The sequence below is a fragment of the Mastomys coucha genome, unplaced genomic scaffold (genome assembly GCF_008632895.1).
Source record: "Mastomys coucha isolate ucsf_1 unplaced genomic scaffold, UCSF_Mcou_1 pScaffold20, whole genome shotgun sequence".
Taxonomy (NCBI): Eukaryota; Metazoa; Chordata; class Mammalia; order Rodentia; family Muridae; genus Mastomys; species Mastomys coucha.
The window spans coordinates 51,434,520-51,455,737 of NW_022196903.1; the positions used below are offsets into that span (position 1 = coordinate 51,434,520).

At 40.7% G+C, this 21,218-nt stretch overlaps 1 protein-coding gene and 1 long non-coding RNA gene across 4 annotated transcripts in view; one reads left to right on the plus strand and one right to left on the minus strand.

Annotated features, from left to right (window-relative positions):
- Positions 1 to 21,218, minus strand: part of Pde1c (phosphodiesterase 1C) — a 454,206-nt gene that overhangs the window by 316,066 nt on the left and 116,922 nt on the right. For all 3 annotated transcript variants that reach the window (XM_031382002.1, XM_031382003.1, XM_031382006.1), the window contains exon 3: positions 9,635 to 9,806. In XM_031382002.1, the coding sequence (XP_031237862.1) occupies positions 9,635 to 9,806 (172 nt within the window). The remainder of the gene's footprint in view (positions 1 to 9,634; positions 9,807 to 21,218) is intronic.
- Positions 134 to 14,387, plus strand: LOC116098973. Its single transcript, XR_004122027.1, has 3 exons — positions 134 to 277; positions 5,205 to 5,262; positions 14,296 to 14,387. It is a non-coding gene; the product is annotated as an uncharacterized LOC116098973 (long non-coding RNA).

Consider the following 21,218-nt stretch of genomic DNA (forward strand, 5'->3'; position numbering starts at 1 on the left):
TTTTTCCAGGGGCAGGGTCCCAAACCATCAAGCCAATCTGTTTGTTTACCCATCCACCCACCATTGTGACTTAGCCCCAGGCCTGGTGCTGGAAAGGGAAAGGCAGTAAGTAACACAGAAGTGGAAAGCCAGAGTCAGCCTCTTTCTGAGGTACTGCAGAGACGCTGGCAACCTGACTGAAAAAGAAAGTGACAGTAGTGGTCTTGTTTCTTCCCTTCTCTGGAGAGATACCTGCCCCTAGTCTGGAGGTCCCATGCCAACAGAATTGTAGCTACTGGTAAGTGACCAAAAGAGCAAAGTTTAGTTTTCTTGCATTGTCCCTTAAGCTTGGTGCAGTTTGAACAGGTTCCAGAATTGCCTGACAACATCAGCCAAACCTGAGACGTCACCTAGGTTGATGAATGAGAAGTCAGCTAGTGCTGCTACCATAGAAACAGCTGTAGCCGGGGCTGAAGACTAGACCATTTGGTAAAGACCCATAGGAGAATCACAACCATAGTCGACCAGCCCTAGTCAAGTTCAAACACTTGAGCAATTTACTTCAAGAACCTAATGTTAACCAGGTATGATGGTGCATATCTGTAATCCCAGCACACTCAGAAAGCTGAAGCAAGACATCAGAAACTTGAGGCTAACATAGTGAGTCCCAAGACAGACTTAGCAAACTTAGCAAGATCTCATCTCAAAGTAAGGGGTGGGGGCTTTGGGGTGGGAAGGAGAATGGGATAGGAGACCTAAATCATGGGGGGGGGGACTATTAAAATGTGAAGTTCACAGAAGCTTCAAATGCAACCCCCCTGGTTCCCAGTAAAGTAAAGAACTATAGAGGAAGTTCTGGCCAATTAAAAAGAAGCCTTAAAAGCAACATTTTCTTCACATTCTAGGGTGCTAACAAAGCTGTAACCTTGCTACACAGGTCTCTCGCACACTGTGATATCAATCTATAAAGTATAATTTCTGTAAAGTAGCTCTCATCCCCTACTAACAAGCAAGAATAAATGCTCTATCCTTTAATAAATCACATCAAACATGTTTAGCAAGAAAGGGATCTGGATTTGAGCCTTGGCAAGCTGAGTTCTAAGAAGCACCTCTGTGTTGGAGGCTTTTGCAGTCCACAGGATACTTCTAACATTTGTACCACTGTACTCTCTCTTGGCCAGTAAATCCCCTGATGTCAAGGACCTAATGAATTTTAACTCCCAGAACCAAAAACTATACAGTTCTTTTATTAGGGAAGTGAGATAAACTCAAAAAGAGAAGGCTACCCCATAAGCTAGCTCTGTTTCTGCAGCTCAAAGAGAATATGCCCTGGTTTAAATACGAACACACACTATAGGCAAGAAAGGGTCAGACACAGGTCTGTTGGCTGGAATCAAGGCATGCACATATATGTATGCATGCCTTAGGTAATGGCAATAGTCATTCTTTCAGTATAATTTTAAATTCTCTTCTTTTATGTTGTTTTGTTGTTGATGATGCTCTTGTTGTTTTAATCCGATGCTTCTAGAGTTTCCTGTAAGCAATAAAAGTATAAGAAATTGAAGAAAGTTTCAGCCTAGTAATAATACTACAGCCAATGGGAAGCAACAGCACCTCAGAAGAAAGATAAATCCTAGGGCAGGATTCCTAGGAACATGGTCTTGGAGCTGTGCCCAAAGCACTGAGCTGTAAGTGACAGAGTGGCCCAGGAGAGGATACCAGCATGGCTGGATACTTTATAAAGTCAGAATTAAACACACAAGAAATATATCAGGGGAGACAATGTGAAAGGAACTGAAGAATATAGGTGAAACCAGGAAGGGGATTTGATGTCCAGCAAAAGAGAGAAGAAAGTATGGATGGAGATGATTTAGCTGCTGTACTGTACCAAAGGGGCCACCCCAAGCCCACTTTAGGAGTTCTTAAGCCAAACCCTCATCATAAAGGTTAGCATCTGCATATAGATTCAGCATATCTGCTATGCTCAGTACCCTTGAACAATACCTTACCCATCACCAGGTCAGTTGTCCCCCACAGAATAACAGGGTCATGGTCTAAGCAGTTCCTGTAGTATAAGATTTGACAGCTAAATCCATGGCCATAATAGACAAGGTCCTTCTTTCTAAAACTCCCAGTGCAAGGACCAAGAAAAATGCCAGGGCAACAGTGATTGCCATACCCATATTTTACCAACTTTAATGAGAAAAAAAAATGAGTCTCTAAAGAGGTCCTTAGAGAAAGAGACCTAAATGATTCCTTCCCAGAAAACCAACATAACTATAAACATTTATCTGTCCTTCAAGTCTCCCCCATGGGGAACCTAGATTTAAAATTGTGTGTGCATATATGTGTGTGTACATATGCACATATTTGTGTGTGTGTGTGTGTGTGTGTGTGTGTGTGTGTGTGTGTGTGCATATGCAGGCTACAGAAGTAGAAAGATGGCTCTTGAGGAAGGAGAGGGCAGTGTAATACACTAACTGGAAGCAGAGGGAGGAAGTAATTAGTGGAAGAAAGGGAACCAGCTAGAAGAGGGAGGATAGAGGAGGGAGAACAAAATGAGAATAAAGAAATGATACACATGCAAAGAAGTCATAATGAAACTCATCACTTTGACCCAAGAAAATGTTATAGATGAATAAAAACCATCAAATTCCTTCCTTTACATTCCCTCTTGGTAAACTTGAGGAAGACCCTTTGGGTTATTGAAAACCATAGAGAAACACAGAAATTCCCTGAAGGCAACACTAAGTTGAGGAAGTAAATGTGTCTGAAAGCCCATATAGGTAGCCACACATGATGACAATAGAAATCTGTGCAGCCAGACTTCCCATGAACTAACTGGACACACTAACCCATGACTCATCGGGGATGGGGTTGGAACCCCCAGGGACTCATCCACATGCCATATCCACCACCAACTTCACTGCACACTTCCTGAAAGTAATCAAGTCAGAAACTGACTTCTTGGCAGCAGTCCCTAGTGGAAAAATGACTACCAGATGCCAAAACGAGGGGTTCAATGATTTAATATAGAATGGAAAACATAAGCATCCAATGGCATCTGACAAGGGCTTACACTCCTCCCAGACTAAAGTGTTGGCTCCATGGGGCTCTGCTCTTGAGAACATATGCTTAGTTTCTTATGTGTAGAATCTAGGAAATAAATGCCAGAACCCAAATTCAGACATTCTAAGTGGGAGAAGAAGGTCATTAAGCCTGTGGTGACTCTGGGGAGTAATGTCTTCCTCTTCCAAAATCAAGGGCTATACAAACCTGAGGACTCCACCCATCCTAGGAGTCACATAGATTAAGGTAAGCAACTGAGATGACTGGTACACAAGGTAGCTTCAGGACTTCCACTGCTGCTCACAATGTTGGGTCAGTGCTATAGCTTACTCATATAGTACCTCAGGACCCAGGAACAGAAGAATAAGCTTGGGTATAAAGGGTCAATGTAACTTTAAACTGTGTTTTGGAATTCTTGGGAAAGAAGGAATTGGAGGTTGGAAGCCTCTTTAACCCACTTAATCCTAACAGTAATCTCTGAAGCTTGTGTTTCTGTTCAGAAAATGAGGAAATCGGGTAAAAGGTCTCCACATAGGTTAAGAACCACACATTACAAATTCATGCTTGTGATATTCCAGGCCTTAACACTGAAAAGATGGTCCTCAGACCATGGGGTCATCTCCTGGAGATTGTTGGACACACAGACTCACCAGCTAAATCGAGGTGTTCATTTAACAGAATTCCTCAAAGAATCCTTTCAGACCTAAAGTTTGAGGGGAAGTGCCTGAAAAGGCATCTATGCAGAAGAAGGTGAGTTGAAAGCATAAATCTAAACTAGAAAAGTACTTCATGCCATGGAGAAGGGTAGGGTCGGCATTACATTTAGGACATCAAAGTGTATATTCACAGATCACACTCAGATTAATAAAACTAATCACATTGTCTTAATTCATTACAGTTACAGGTCACCATGTGAATGTCATGGTGATGTGGTGGGTGGAAATGGTAGAGAGGTCTTGGCCTGAGCCATGGGTGGGGGTGGCTGAGGGGCTGTTATTTCAGTTCCTTAGCTCTGTTACCTGATGATAACTTTGGACATGTGCTTTGTTCTCTCAGTTTCTTGACATGTGAAGCTTGGATAACAATACTTACTTTGCTAAGGCCTAAAGACTATAGATGAGCCAATGACTCCCTAGTAGCAGGCAAACGACAGATCAAGTACTCATCAGGGAATTTTTCCTGTTCTTTTGGATCCTCTAGTGGACAGTACTGAAAAGTTTACTCATGTCAAAGCTACATAGCTCTAGCCTATTAGCCCCAGGTTCTATCTGTTCTCAATTCTCCTTTACAAACAGCTTGGGTAGAGTATCAAACTCAAAGACTGAGGTCATAGGGAACAAGTAAGACAGGGTCTCAGGCAGACTTCCTAGGCAGTGTTGCCTTTCCTGTTCCTACTTTCTTTATTTCAAGAGTCTTGGGTTTTGAAAGCAGAATTCTACTATTAAATATTCACTGAGTTCTCAGAGTCCACAGTAAGCTAAAGCTTAAGCCACAGCCTTGCCTTTGATCCATTACCATGCATGTTGTACATTCAAGGGCATGCAAGTGGTCCAGGAAATACTGAGCAGAAATAGGAATTGTGCCTACTGAATACATGTTGGATGCTGCACAGATTGCCTCCCTTGTATATGCTTACTTAAGTTCTCACAACTACCCTGGAAAATGAATTTCTCTATCCTCAGTGCAAAAATTAAAAATTAAGGCTAAATTATGTAAGTGACCTACTCAATAATAGTGAGCTATTTGGAAGTTCAAAGGCTATGAACTCCCTATCCTGTCCCATAGTTTTGAAGAAGATGCCACAACTATGAGTATCACTCACTATCCTTGAAGCATGTTTTTTGTTTTTTTGTTTTTTTTTTTTTTAATTTAAGTGCATGCTGGTTCCCACTTCACTCCACTATGGGCTAAGCTCACAGTCCTGTTTAACAAGCCCTGCAGATGTTTTCAATGCACAGCCAAGCTTCATCTTCAGAATAGCTACTCTGGACAAACATCAGTTGTTATGGTTAGAACAAGGAGGGTTATCACGCACACAAATATATATTTGATGGGTGTGTTAAATGACTTGACTTAATCATTTTCAAAGTTACGTATCAAAATCTATTTTATCTTTTGTTTCCCAAATATGTCCTCACATAAAATTGAATGGAAAGGGAATGAAACCAAAGGACAGAAAATAGAGGCTGTAAGACATGAAACAAACTCCCAGTGGTAAGTACATTAGAACTAAAATCTAATACAGTTACACCAAATACTGAACCTGTCTATCTAGGCACCCAATACTGTTCATTCTGAGATGATGAAGTCCCAAGCCCTTAGCACAAGAGCTAAATTATGCCTCTTTCCAGAGACAGCTGGAACTTTGATTTGGATAAGAATGAACATTGCTATCCTTCAAGCCCTGGCATTTACTTCATAAGACTACACTGAACTGTCTGTCCCAAGACTTTGAGTATCTGTCCTTCAGCATCCAGCAGAGAAGAAGAAGATGAGGGTACTTGGGCCTGAGATGGCATTTGCACATCTCTGCTAGCTATGTGTAGCCCAGAGGGAGGAAGGGTAGTCCATTCATTTTCTAAATTCTGAATGTTAAAGTCTCACTTTCAATGTCATATTCTGCCATTAGTGCTAACTAACATAAATCATGTTGACCTTTAGTAGCAGTCCCAAGCTGTTTAAAGGACAAGCTTGAGGTAGTAGATCCAGGAACTTGTCTTAAATCAAAATTGGGTGCTTTCAATGATCTTGTTATTTAAGGTGAGATTCCAATAGGACCTGAAGTAGGATCCTAGCTTCCCCCTGGCTACTGCCATTAGTAACAGTCAACTCCAAAGTAATCATTCCTACTAGTCTGTATTTGAATTCAGCCCAAATCATAGGCTCCACCTCTCTGAGACAGTTTCTTCTTCCCTGCCATAGTGTCATTGTTATTTTTCTATTGCTATGATAAAACACCATGATGAAGGCAACTCAGAAAAGACAGTGTTTAATTTGACTTATAGTTTCAGAGAGTTGGAGTCCATGATGGTGGAATGAAGGAAGAACTGAGAGCTCACATATTGATCCTCAACCGTGAGACCCCAGGAATGGTATAAGTCTTTTAAAGCCTCAAAATCCACCTCCAATGACTCCACCTCCTCCATCAAGGCCACAACTTCTAATTGTTCCCAGACACTTCGACCAAATAAGGAGCAAGTATTCAAGTAAATGAGCCCATTGGGTCCACCCTCCTTCAAACTACCATACCTGTACCCCATCTTTTGGGTTGGTTGTAAGCTTAAAGCAGAACATCCCCTCACTAGTGAGAATTCGCTCCACACACTTAAGAAAAATAGTGAAAAGCTCTTCAATAATATCACCAGCTGGCTAATGTCCAAATGGGGAGCCGGCTTTAAAGATCTCTCTTATATATCTTAGGCTTATGATTCCATATATGCAAGTCTGGCTACTTAGATGTATAGGAAATTTACACATCAAAGATATTGCCATAATTGTTTTTTTTAAGTATGCCAGTATTGTTCTTTTTTACATAGTAATTATCCAGGGTCATCTTGCCCACTTGGCAGAATTATGTTTTTCTCTTTCTTCCTTTTCCTTCCTTCCTCCCTTCCTTCTTTCCTTCTGCTTCTGCTTTTCTTTTTCTTTTTCTTTTTCTTTTCTTTTTTTTCTTTTTTTTCTTTTTGGTTTTTTTGAGACTGGGTTACTCTGTGTAATAGCCATAGCTGTCCTGAACTCACTTTGTAAACCAGACTGGCCTCAAACTCACAAGAACTAGCCTGCTTCTGCATCCTGAGCACTAGGATTAAAGGTGTGTACCACCACATTTTCTCAAGAAGAGCACCAGGAGCTTTATGACAAGGCAGAATTTAATGATCCTTGCCACCTTGCATTGTTCCCTTGAGTTGCCCATTACAGACATGTTCTCTGATAGAGAAATGGGACTAATGACTGGTTGTAATGTCATGTGTGTCCCCTTCTGTTAGGAGAATGGAACCTAATAGCTGATCAATCCTGATGAAAATTTGCATCTCAGCAACCTAAATATTGCTTGTTTCTAGCATGCTTGGCTAGTAGACAAATTATCTTTGTTGTATTTAGTGCTCTCTTAGCTAAAATCTATTTGGTATGACTTAATGTCTTCTAAGCAACTCTACTAGCAAATCCTCTATAACATCAATTCTATATTTTAAGTTTCTTCTACATCAGAGTCATGCCTGACAGTATGAGGATATTTGTTATTATAACAATGAGCCTGGGAAAGACCAAAACATACAAACTTGTGAAACTTCTGAAAAATCCATACTATTCATTGATGAGACCTGATACTCAAACTGTCAGCAACATGGAGCATCTATGAGGAGTAAAAGAGCACGGAGGTCTTCCTGAGGGCTTGGTACATTATTGGCATTGTAGTTTGGCTTTTGTTTGATAATAAGGGTTGGTAACCATATTTCATGGCTGTAGGTTCCAAAAAGGAGAAAAAGAAGCTAGCAATCAAAGCTATCACTCATTCTGAATCATTTAACAGTAATGAAACTAAAGAGTTCTTGGGAGGATAGGTGCTGACAGTTCCTGGGCATCATGAGTTTCTTCTCAGCAAACAAGGCCCCACAGGACCTCAGGTGAAAACTCCCAACTGTGCCTGTTTCCCTGAAGTTCAAAACTATATGAATATATGGTAGATTTTCTCCTAAGTCACAGACATTCTGAATCAACAAGTCTCAAGTACATACACTCCAACAAACATTATTTAAAATTCATCTATAACTTTTTCCTTTCTTTGAAATTCAAAATGTGTTTTTAAAAAACTAGCATTATCAATAGGGTTATCTGATACTGATTAATTACTAATTGATAAATAAACTGAGTATTTTGTGTATGCTTGATAATTTATATGCGAAAAAGAAAATCTCACAACTGATCCTGATATTCACAAGTAACAACTGCACAAGTTGTTCTTTCAACATTGCCACAGCAGTCAACAACCTTGGGAAGGATGACTGCATAATAGCACTCAGAGAACCAAACAGTGATTGGCTAATGCCAATGAATTTCTAGCCTCAACTAATACAAAGGTGGAATAATTGTGTCTCCTCTTCCCTTACTACTATGTCAAGTTATACAAAGTACCAAAAATAAGTTCCCATCTTAATAATTTATCACTTAATCTCTTTCAAAAATGAAGATGTTGTTCCAGGCTATAACCAGCAAATCAGGGAAGAAGAAGATACACTTTCTTTTTAAAGGCTCAAGGAACTATAAGAAGAATGGGTAATGGTAATGAAGATGAACACACAAATAAGATGGTCCTGTGAGAGTAACCCTTCAGTTGGCAATGATAAAAGACAATGAGCCTCTTTTCAGATGGAGGAACTGGTTATGGATACACTGTATATGACAAGTCAGGCTCCAGGGCAAGATTACATGAACTAAGAAAGCTAGTCAACATTCGAGCCTTACTGCTGTCATTTGCAGAAATATGCAGGTTCACAGAGAGAGCTTATCTTTATTTCAGAAACCTCAGGATGCAATTACTAACACCTTTATGGGAATAAGAAAAGTATTTGCCTACAGTTCGTGTCTCCCCAGTGTAGCCATCATGTTGCATAAAGAAATCCAAACAAAACTCCTATTCACACTTCTGTTTAGACTCATCTATAATTCAGTCTACATAAGAATCTGCACACAATGAAATGGCTCTAACTAAGCCATTACACACTATGTCTATGCAAAACATAGCTCATTTAAAAAACATTTCATGGAGTCTAAGAGTTGCCTAGAGTGACGTTTATATGTTCCACTTGCTATTTGGAGAATAGAATAGTTTATGGTGACCAGTAAAGTTATTGTAGCAGAAAGGAAGGGAGGAAAGGAAATTGGAAGAATTATGAAATCTCAATTTCTGATACAGTAGCACTGGATGTTGCAAGGCCCATTCATAAAAACATAAATCCTGTTTTCATAACACATTCACACCCAGACTAACTTTTATTATAATGAATAAAAAGATAATAGATAGAGTTGTAATGAAAATGGAGCATATAGTTAAAAGAAAATGAAAAAGTCCTTTCCAGGGAGATGCCAGACTAAGGGACCAGGAGCAGAGCAGCCAGCCATCTGGAGAACAACACAACATTGCATTTCATTTACCTTACTGATAGAGTTTATGTCTCTCACAAGTAGAAACCTCCTCCAAGGAAGAGACAACAAAGACACAGGGCTGAATGAATCCCACCATATGTTTTATCTCTGTGCATTTATCCAAATGCATTTTTATCCTTTGAAGCAAAAGCATCATTAACCCAATTCAAGCTGCTGATGTCACTGAGTCCTAAACCTCTGCATTGAAATGCCAATAGCGATTAACTACCAAAGAAATGAACCATAGACTTGATATTCACTACATATGTGAAAGCTACATGGGAGTCCAGTTAGTATTCCAAAAATCCTTCACTGTTGCTAATCCATACAGTACAGAGAAACAGTCATCTGCTGCCCCCGCCCCCCGAGTAGGCATCCAAATGCACTGAGACAGCTCTCAGAACCATGAAGAAGGAACAAACTGAATTCTCATCCACCAAACCTGAAGGATGTCTTCACCAAAGCTTCTGGGCTATCCAGCTGTGGCAATTCATCTGCCAGAATTTCTTCTGGAGGTCGAGTGTCCTGGACAATTGTTGGCCTTGGCTTCTCCTTAACATTCCCAGTGAGCCCATCAATGAGAGAATTCCACAGACAGTTCTGTGACTTAGACCCTAAGGATAAAAGAGAAAATGTACAGATGAGTCACAGCTGTGCCCTTCATCCCCACCCAGGATATGCAAAGGCAGAGAAGGAAATTTAGACAGCTCTCATCACCACCTACATCACAGGGCTCCATGAGTAGATACTCAGCAGGCAATTTGTGGATAAATAAGGGACCTTTTTATTTATATGCAGAAGACAGACTAGCACTAGATATACAGAATTACAGCTGAACATCACAGGCATCCTGCTTCAGTGCAGAGGGATCAGCTCCACATGTTGGGTAGCACTACCTGTATTCATAAAGATGTCTATTCAGGGATTTCCAGATACAAGTCTCCCCTATGAGTTGAGCTTGCCAGAGACCAGGTTTTAACGTACCATTCTAAAAAGATTCCCATCCAAAGAGTGCCCACCTCTAGGAATTACAAGTCACTATCAAGCTGTCTGATTCTTCTGTAATATTAAGATTTGGGAAAGGCTATTTTGCAGCATTTATTTATTCACAGTCCAGTCTGAAAACACATCAAACATGTCAGCTAAGTGTAAAAGGTGAACACCATGTGGAAATGATGTTATAAGTGTAGAGCTGAATTCGACAAATGTGGTGGTTTGAATATGCTTGGCCCAAGGAGTGGCACTATTAAAACCACCATACCAAAAGATGTCAATATCAACATGATAAAGTGTAAAATATGAAAAAAAATATCTCTTACATTCAAAGATACTGGAAGTTTTTGCTGGACCTCACAGCCAGAATTAATAATACACCTTGAGGTTATTTACAACTTAAGACTGGCTTACTATATACTCAAACTGTTGTTTAATGTGCTTTTGAGAGACACATATAACAAATTTCCTTGAATTTCCCATGTAATCTACTTTTCCAATCTAAGCTAAAGCATGGCTATGATCTTAAGTTTGGTACTGTTGCACACCCCTGTCTCAAAGAGTGATACATATGTGCCTGTACATCATGATACTCATTTGCCAAAAATAGGGGAAAAAAATGAAAGCAGCCATATATCATTAATATCCATCATAAATGTTGGCTGCTACATATGAATATTGCTTGATAAACAATGATGATTATAATAGTGTTTATTATTTGGGTCTGTTTGGGTCAGTTAGAATCAGCGACTTAATCTCTTATAATATTTTATAAACTATTCCTTATTCTTTCTCTGGTATGATACTTTCTGTGCTGTTCAATTAAAGAGAGAGCAAAGTCCTTTGTTACAGACACACCCATAGGCACACCCATGTACACAAAGACAGAGCCAGGAACAGATAGATCCACAATACAGCATTCAGGCAGGCATAGATTCAGACTTATACAACAGGCAACAACAGAAGACAGTGGGGTAAGGGGAGACACCAAATCTGGGTTTGCTCTTGGATAAATTATACCAAGTAGTAGTGCTTAATAATTTCTTTTCAATAATGCAACACTGACACATTATAAGTGATTCTAAGTTTATTATTAATGCATTCAAACCAAAGCACTAAAAGAACAAAGCCTTGATAGGATGTGACAAAATGTTCCTTTACCTCTTTTTTTTATTGGATATTTTCTTTATTTACATTTCAAATGTTATTCCCTTTCCAGGTCTCTTCTCCAGAGCCCCCTATCCTATTCCCCTTCCGCCTCCCTCTATGAGGGTATTCCCCCACCCACCCACTCCTGCCTTCCTACCCTGGCACTCCCCTACACTGGGGCATTGAACCTTTACCACTTCTAGCTCTTCCATAACAACATAGATCCCTGCCCATTAAGCATGGTTGTATCTTCTGGAAATTCTATACTTTGACATCTGCCCACTTGTACATGCTCAACACAGCCAACTGCATCACTTTCCTTGGTCTCCTGCCCCTGATCATTCACTAGCACCCAGGGTCACCCAATTTCCTCTTTACTGGGCTTTCATGCTCCTGATCTCTATTCACTGCCCTAATATCCCTACCTCCCTAATCACCCAGGGAACAGGTCACATGGAGTTAAATCTAATCAACCCTTCTGCTCCAGAGATCCCAGACATCATTCAGTTTCCCTAACCCTGTGCCTTCTTCCCTGATCTCACTTATTCCTCCCACAGAAATTCAAATCATGGTTCCTACTCACAGTATTTCCTCCTTCTGCATCTGTCCCATGATCCATTGCTTCTCCATATGGCCACAAGAGGATCAATGAGTATAAAAACAATTATCTATACAATGTCAGTTCTTTCCTAATCTGTGGATTTCATCATTCTGAAGAAATAAATTAAAACAGTTGAAAGACAGCTAGTCATAGAGTAATGGTTTTATATTTGCAACAAAATACTGTGAAGTGGGCCAGCCTTGCTTCCATAGAATTTCATTCATCTGGCTTGGCTTTTAACATTCCATCCACACAGAAGGAATAACACTCTAATTCAACAAAACCTATTGAAGGAACATGAGTAATGTACAGGGAGGAGTCTGAGACAACACCAACTATGCCCACGCTGCAACAGGAAGGTAGAGAATAGGTGTGTGTGCACATAGAGACACTTTGCTTCTTGAAAACCTTAACCAGCCCCCTGCATCCCACCATAGAAGAAATGCTGGCTTGCTATGCCAGAAGGATGGCTTTGTTATGAAGAGCAGAAGAATGTCATACATCTGAGGGAAAGTACCTCCCTGAACCTTTATCAAGGACACCCATAACAGTGAAAAGTTCTACTAATAACCATCACTATCCATGATGATCCCCTTGGAGTGTCCATTCAAACTATTTTTACATCACTCAAGAGCACATTAGGAACAGGAAACAGACTCATAGGCCCCTGAAATACAGGACAGTTTTGAAGCCCTAACCATATAGCTTAATATGATCTGGTTTTATTAATGAAGTCTGGTTCTATGTTAATCATATGTTAATGAAGTTCTGGTTCCAGGAGAAAGAACAAGAATAGCAGCTGCTACATAAAGGTCTTACAATCAACTTCCTGGGCATTTTCCTCCATTCCTTCATTTTCTTTTCAATAAACATGCATTAAATTTCACCAGTGACCCAGGTCCCATTCCAGATCCCAACATAGCTGAATGAGGAATTAGGGATGTGAAAGGAAGTGTTGGAAATCTTCAGTGGATCCAAGTTATAGCTCCTACCAGTCTTCTTTTAAATTTACTGGTTTGTCTCTCTAGCACTGACCACTAACAATACACAGCAATACACCATAGCTAGGAAGCAGCAAGGTATGACAGGACACCAAAAAAGGTTCACTTACTAAGCTTTGGGGACCTGGAAGAGCAACAAAGAAATGTGACACAGGACATGAATCTAAGGCCAGAGTAGCACTGCAGCCAATAGGAAAGGACACTGCAGCAGTTCAAAGACACAACAGAGCCACCCACTCCACTGAGGCTGGAGCAGAGACAGTGGATTGTTGTCTAGAGGAAAATCCAAAGGCTTTAATAAAATGGTCAAAACCATGATAATCAATCTTCTGTTCGAGGAGCAGACTGGTACACTGTAGGGCAGGACTAGAGGAAGGTCCCCATGAAATCATACAAAATAAAGCATGTTATTTTTAAGCAAAATAGCAAAGTTTTACATATACAGATGACTAATCTTAAGTATAATCAAACTAATAAAATACAAATTCATTTGCAAGCATCAGGGAATTCATAATATCTTTCCATCATTTTGGTGAATCAAAAGAATCATAAAATCCAAGCCACCCTCTTTACAGGTCCCAAGGGGATATACAAATGGTGTCTCCAAAAAACCGCATCAGCAGATAAGGACACAATGACACGTTTAAGGGCAGAGACAGTAAAGTCGATAAATAGGACTCACTTACTTTCATTAGCAATTCCCAGCTCACCTGCCTTCCTCCCTTAAAGGAAGAAAAGAAAAAAATACATGCAATTCCCCAGCTATTCTTGCTGCCATAGCTAGCTTTCTGTTGTAATTCTGCCCCAATTAATTATAATTTGAAATTACTGAGGCTATCCTGAGAACACTTTTATCCCTTTAAATTCACCTTTCCCTCCTTTCTCCTCTTCATTTCTTCTTCCTGCTGAAAGATGACAACAATATTTGAACTGCAGCAGCCATCTTGTTAGCATGGCATGATAAGCATTAGGACAAAAACCTACGTCTTGCAAAGGTTGGAAAGAAAAAACTCAAGTAGAAGCAATAGGAAGCGGTAGTTGATTAGGTTCAGGTGATAAAGAAACACTATTAAGGAAAAACGTTAGCCTTTGAAATGCATAGAGTTTTGTGGATATCCCATGTAGCTCACCCAACCCAGGTTATCACCATTTTTATTATCTTGAACCTATTTTATACCCTGAAATTAAAGAAAACAGATGGGTAACATGATTTTTGCCTACAGAAAAAAATAAGAACCTTATCAAATGAAATACAACTAATTACTTTCTGGCAGGTACTGACAAGTCTTGACAGTTTTATGACTATTAAGCAAATTCATTTCTGCTCTCCTGCTGGTCTTAATTATCTGTCTGCCTTAGGATTGGCTGTGCTGGATCCCCACCTCATTGCTATGACAGGATGGCTGATATATAAAAGACTTAAGGTAAGAAAGATTTATTTTGGCTCATGGATTTTGTAGCATTCATCCATCACAGCAGAGAAGGCATGAAAAAAGAACTTCTATCATGGCAACAAGAAGAGAAAATGAAATACAGTAAGAGGCCAGGGCAAGATATAGCTCCCAGTTACTTGGCCCTAGTGACCAATTCCTCCAACAAGTCCCTATGATTTAATTGTTTCTGGAAGTACTCCACACTCACACCCAGAGTGTATTTGACTCATGTCCCAGACATCCATCAACCTGATCAAGTTGACAATCAAGATGAAGCATCATGTCTTCCAAATAACTGGAACATTTTCCTGGTTTCTTTAACAAATCAACCAACTCACCAACACATGTTTACTTTACATTTGTGTGCTTTTAAAGAAATTAGCTTTTAACAGCTTCAAAGGAGCCAAGCTACCCATGGCTAAAATTTGCTGCCACTCGAGAAATTCTGTTATAATTAGGCTACTACCACCCACTGGCCACTTGAATTACCTGCAATGTACTCGTAGTCTAAGCATCTATGCCACTGAACAATATTCCCAATGGAAATAACTCTATATACTAATAAGGATATTTAGTTGAGGTTGATAGCAACCAAAGAGTGCACATGGAGGGACTCATGGCTCCAGCTACATATGTAGCAGAGATGGCCTTGTTGGACATCAATGGGAGGAAAGGCCCTTGGTCCTGAAAAGGTTAGATGCCCCAGTGTAGGGGAATGCTAAGACAACAAAACCAGAATGGGTGGACTGGTGAGCAGGGAGAGGGGGAATGGGATGGGGGTTTCCAGAGGGGAAACGAGGGAAGGGGGTAACATTTGAAATATAAATAAAGAAAATATCTAATAAAAAAAGAAAAGTTAATTGGGGGTTGTCTTAGTCAGGGTTTCTATTCCTGTACAATATCATGACCAAGAAGCAAGTTGGGGAGGAAAGGGTTTATTCAGCTTACTTCCACATGGCTGTTGATCACCAGAGGAAGTCAGGACTGGAACTCAAGCAGGTCAGGAAGCAGGAGCTGATGCAGAGGCCATGGAGGAATGTTCTTTACTGGCTTGCTCCCCTGGCTTGCTCAGCCTGCTCTCTTATAGAGCCCAAGACCTCCAGCCCAGGGATGGCACCACCCACAAGGGGCAATTGAGAAAATGCCCCACAGCTGTATCTCATGGAGGCACTTCCCCAACTGAAGCTCCCTTCTGTGATAACTCCAGCCTGTGTCAAGTTGACACACAAAACTAGCCAGTACAGGGGTGATATGCATAAAATTTATATTTTATTCTCTCTCCAGTAAGAAACAAAAAGAAAATTTAAAAGGATCAAAACCTATGAAAATACTATAGTGGATAAAATAGTAATAGAGAAATTAGGGTAGACATGAAAGGATAACTTTACATTTATAAATATTTTATATTGTTGAACTGTATAAATTAATATTAAAAATAAATGAATATCTAAAATTGTATACAAACATAAACATATGAATCTAACTATATATAAAATTAATTATTGCTATAATTGAACATAAGAGTGAACCAATATCTTCTGGCAATTTCAGAACAATGCATGCTTAGAGACTTTTTAAAGTCCTTTTGGCACTGGGATTTAAACCCAGGATTTTATACCTGCCAGGCAAGAAGTCATTCCACCTGCTCTAAGAGACTAAGTCTAAGAATACATACAGACACACACTAGAAAGAATTCTTAGACTTGATGGGAGTCATGAGACCATAATCCTAAATTGCATCATATGTAGGCTACCGAAAATTAACATGTGAAATGCTGGAAATGAGAGCTTTTATTTCGGAAGGAAAAAATCACATGGAAAAAATGGTCAAGGAAGAGGCATGTGGCTCTCTCAGTATGAACACATGATCACATTCAATAGACACTGAGAACATGTTTGATGACCAATTTGATTAGTAAAGAATTAACTATTATTCAGAAAGGAAACACAAAAATAAAATGTGAGCAAAATTAGTTTCAATTTTTAAAGTAAAACATGTATTGTATCATAGGCAGCATAGTGAAGAATCACAGGAAATACAGTAAGAGGAGGACCAAGCATGGCCAAGTGCATCACAAGAGACACAATAGGAGGAGAGCCTGGTACGGTCAGATGCAGTAGGACTCCAGGGCAGAATTCCACCTCATACAAAGAATAAGGCCCTTTGTGGTCCACTCACATATGCCTATGGGATGTTTTCCACAAGACCAGAGAAGCCCTAACTAGGGTAGAAATGGGGCCTTGGGACAGCATCCAAATCTTGAATTACTTCACCGTGTAACTTAGGTCCAGTTTCCTTTTAGGAATGGGATAGGTCAGAAGCAGTTTATTGGGCAGTACTCCCAGGAAGCAGCAGAAGGCAGTGAGAATAAATCACGAACTCAAGATGAAGCAAAAACACAGATGCATCAGGGAGTTGCCATCATTGTCAACATGTTTGTACTTTTCAAAAACAGTATTTGAACCTCTGCCCTGTATTCATGCATTAGACATATCTCTTCCAGACAGTTCAATAATATCCCTGAGTTGTCGTATCTTAGTCTCCTGCCTCACTTGCCACCTAAACTTGAGAGGTCCCATCTGAGGTGTACTTTTCAAATAAAAGACACTCAAACATTCTCCATCTTAGTCTCATCCAATCAGGCTGATTGTTATCTAGACCTGCTCAAAGGTCAGATACTAAATAACTAGAAGCATCTCTGATACTCTTGAACACATTTCAGTCAGGCCAATTTAAAACTGTTTACCCTGCCTCACCTACTCTTTCCCAGGAAAGCCACAATGAGGCTCTTGTCCAGGCAGACTTGCATCTTACTCTGCCAATGACCAATCCCAGTACTTCCCTTGTGGCCCTAGAGTGTGAGGCATCCTCCTCTCTTCTCGTGGTATCTGTGTGCCTAGCTGTGTTTTCATGGTCACTCCTCTGATGACCTCTTGAGTAAAACAATAATATAAATAAATGTATCAAAAATAGGGCAAGTGGGGCTAGATTCTAGAAAGATCTTCAGAGGAATTGTTAATTTTCTGAATTAACCCTCAGAAATGGTTTCTGGGGGCTTTCCATACATGGGCACCAGATAGTTCCTCTATTAGTCAAGAATCCCTAGAGGAAAGCTGGAAGCTTCCATCAGAGGTTCCAAACAGGCCCCACCAGAAGCAAAGCTAGGCCTAGTACATAGTGTCCACAGTTTTGCATTCTAGAATGTAGTCAGAAACACACCCCCACCCCATTACTCTGATCTTCCCTAGAAGGAGCACAGTGGGTCAGTCTCTGCACTGCTTTATCCCAGCTCCACCAGGTGAGAACCATTTGGACAACTCTAGGAAAGTGGAATTGCACTGCTCCTCTGCTCCTGTCATGAATGTGGGCAGAATAGTCTCCAGGGGGCACTGGCTGGAAAGTCTTCTCTGACGAAATGAAAACTAAAACTTCCCCCACTCCAATTTATTTTAGGCTGATTTGAAAGCATGAAATGCTTCTGACTAAATAGAGACAAAAATACAGAAACAAAAATCACATGAGTCTCTTCCAATAATATCAAAAGCCCCGTGAGGAAGATCACAGGTAAACTAAGCCTTCAGGATACCAAAAATAGTGTGGCTCAGGTGCAGGAGGCAAGCAGCTCCACCGAGCCCACTCCATCTCATCTGCTCCTCCTGCTCTCAACCCCAGCTGTGTGCTCCTATGCCTTCTTCCCTATGTGGTACCCACCCAATCTCCGGCTCTCTCCTCTGTGTCCCTGCCATACCTCTTCCCTTTACTTCATAATGCCAAGTTTTCATGTATCCTATAGCATAACCCTCCCAGACAGCCTGTAAATGCACTTGACTCGTAAGCTCTATTAGCAGCTATCTGTAACTTTAAGCATAGCAAAAGGAGGAGCAGTCAGGTTCCAATGTGTCACCATCCAATACGCACTGTGAGCTGGGGAACTGCCTTAGTGACCATCGGACCAATGCTTCCTCAAAACGCTGCTGAACATTAGTGCATTATGGCTCCCAAGATCAAATAACCTGGATCACAGAGTGAGGGAGGGGGAAGAAACCTGAGTATTTTAACCCAATATTTCTACTTTCCTCACCCTGGGTTCTGTGAGATACATCACAGTGTTTACACTTTCATGTAAGAGAAAACATGGATGCACAGTGTAGGTCAAGAAGAATGGTCCATGCTTCAGAAGGTCTTTTACAAGGAGAACAAGATTCATCACTGGGGAGATCTCAGGCCTCAAGGAAGCAGTTTGTAGCTTTAGAGAAGGGAGCTCAGCTACAGGGAGAAAGAACCATGCAGGGTAAGTTTAATGGACTGAGAAAAGACAAGGGCACAAGCAAATGAGAAGAATGTAAATCAGGGGTAGCCACAGATTCACTTTATAGTGTGTCTAACCGAGGCATCCTAATATACTGTCTGCAGGAGGAGCCCTGGGTAATGTGATTCCGTTTCATTCTGACAAGGACTTATCAGCTTGGCTCTGAGTAAACAACGTATACAGTCTGTTGCCACATGCTGAGAATTTAAGAGTCTTGCAAAAACACAAAGAAGGGAGGAAATGCAATTCTCCAGAAAGAAAAGGAAAAGTGCCTAGGTGGTTCCCAAAGCATATGAATTTGTATCCATCCTCACCCTGGGATGAAGTTCCTCTGTGGGACTTTACTCACTAAAACTTAAAGGATGGTATAGAAAGCAAGAAAAAAAAGAGCAAGCTGAAAGAGCTAAGGCCCCGACTCTACCAAATCCTACAGCTCTCTCTAGAAGCCTGTAACACCTGTAATATCCTCCCAGAACGTCCCCTTTTGAGCTTTGTTTTCAAAATCAATTTAAGTAAGTTTACAAAGAAAGCTGCTTCATTATAGCATATGCCTATTTTGTTCTCATTGGTCCTCCTCACTGCTGGCCTCCCCAAGCCTGCCTCCCACTCTCCAATCACCTTCCCTCTCCCACATACTCCAACATCCCATTACCCTCCCTGCACATCCCTCTCCCTTAAGATCTCTTCATCTCCTCCTATGGTCTTCTTTCATGATTCCTTCCTGCCACATGCGCGAAATCACACATACTAAGATATAGGATCCACATCTGTCAGAAATGTATAGATTTTGTTGTTGAGTCTAATTACTTTTGTTTCTAGTTTCATCCATCCTTTGAAAATGTGAAGATTTTGTTTGTATAGTGTGTATATGTACGACACTATACATTTCTTTATTGATAGACACCTAAGGTGGTTCTATTTTTCAGCTACTGTGAATCCTGAGGCAGTCAAGAGGGATGTACAAATATCTCTGTAGGAGACACAGGTGCTATGAAAGAGGAAATTGGGGAAATGCATGAAGGGACTTTAAAAGGGGAGGGGAAAGTGAGGAGGGACGTAAACACAGCACTCATATATGAAATTCTTTAAAACGTAAAAATTAAAAAGAAATGACTCGGTGGCAGGCTGTAGTCCTTTAGGTATATAACCAGGAATGGTCATATATAGGGCTACTTTTTATTATTTATATAACATCTATACTAATTTCTATAAGGGCTGCAAAAGTTCACTTTCCTTCCAGTATCTATGGCTCCCCTTTTCCCACATTCTTGGCAGCATCTTTTGTCACTTATTTCCCTGATGGCAATTCTTATGGAGGTGATGTGTGATCTCAAAGCAGTTTGACTGCATCTCCCTAATGGCTAGGGATGTTGAACACATTTTAGGTATTTGTTGGCCAGTTGTATCTTCTCTTTTGAAAACTGTCTGTTCTGATTAGTATCCCATTTACTTACTGGAAGCTTTTTTTTTTCTGGTATTTATTTTATTTTTTAAAAATTTTTATTGGTTATTTTATTTACATTTCAAATGTTATCCCCTTTCCCAGTTTCCCCTCTGCAAACCCCCTATTCCATACCCCCTCCCCCTGCTTCTATGAGGGTGCTCCCCCATCCACCCCTGCCTCACTAACCTAGCATTCCCCTACACTGGGGCATTGAGCCTAACCTCTGGATATTCTCTCTACAGGTTCTCTCTCCCCTTTGTTGGTTATTTCAGCTAATGTCATCTCCATGAGCCTCTTGCTTTCCTGGCATCTGGGACTTTCTTGTGGCTACCCCCAGTTTCCCATCCCCCATTGCTATACACATCCTGACCCTCTGTACATCTCCCCAGTCTCCTCCCACACATAATCCTGTCCCCCTTTTCCCCTTCCCCCTCCTCTCTTCCTCCCAAGTCTCTCTCACCCTCTACCTCCTATGATTATTTTGTTCCCCTTTCTAAGTAGTACTGAAGCATCCACAATTTGGTGTTCTTTCTTCTTGAGTTTCATATGGTCTGTGAGTTGTATTATGGGTATTCCAAGCTTTTTTCCTAATACCCACTTATCAGTGAGTACATACAATGTGTGTCATTTTGTGAGTGGGTTACTGTTAGATCATGAAAGGCAGTCTGTGTTATGGTTGAGTGGGGCTTACTCCAGAGACCCAGTAGAAAATTCTACAAGGGAAGGAACAGTGAGTTTCCGCCCCAGACATTAGATGCCTGACACCATGAGCCCTTAACACCATTATCCTGTGGCTATCCATCACCAGTAAGGCAATCCCCAAAGCTCCTAGTATTCTGGCTGGACTCCACTCCTACAGTCACCTATCCTACAGCCAGGCATGCCCCACCCCACAATTACCTGGCAACAGCAAGGTAGCCCAGCCCACTATAAAAGGAGCTGCTTGGCCCCTGCTCTCTCTCTCAAGCTTTTGCTCTCTTTCTTGTTTTTATTCTTACCTCTTGCTCCCTCTCTTCTTCTCCCTTTCCCCTCTCTCCACATGGCCATGGCCGGGTCTCTGCTTTTCCTCTCTCTCTCTCTCTCTCTCTCTCTCTC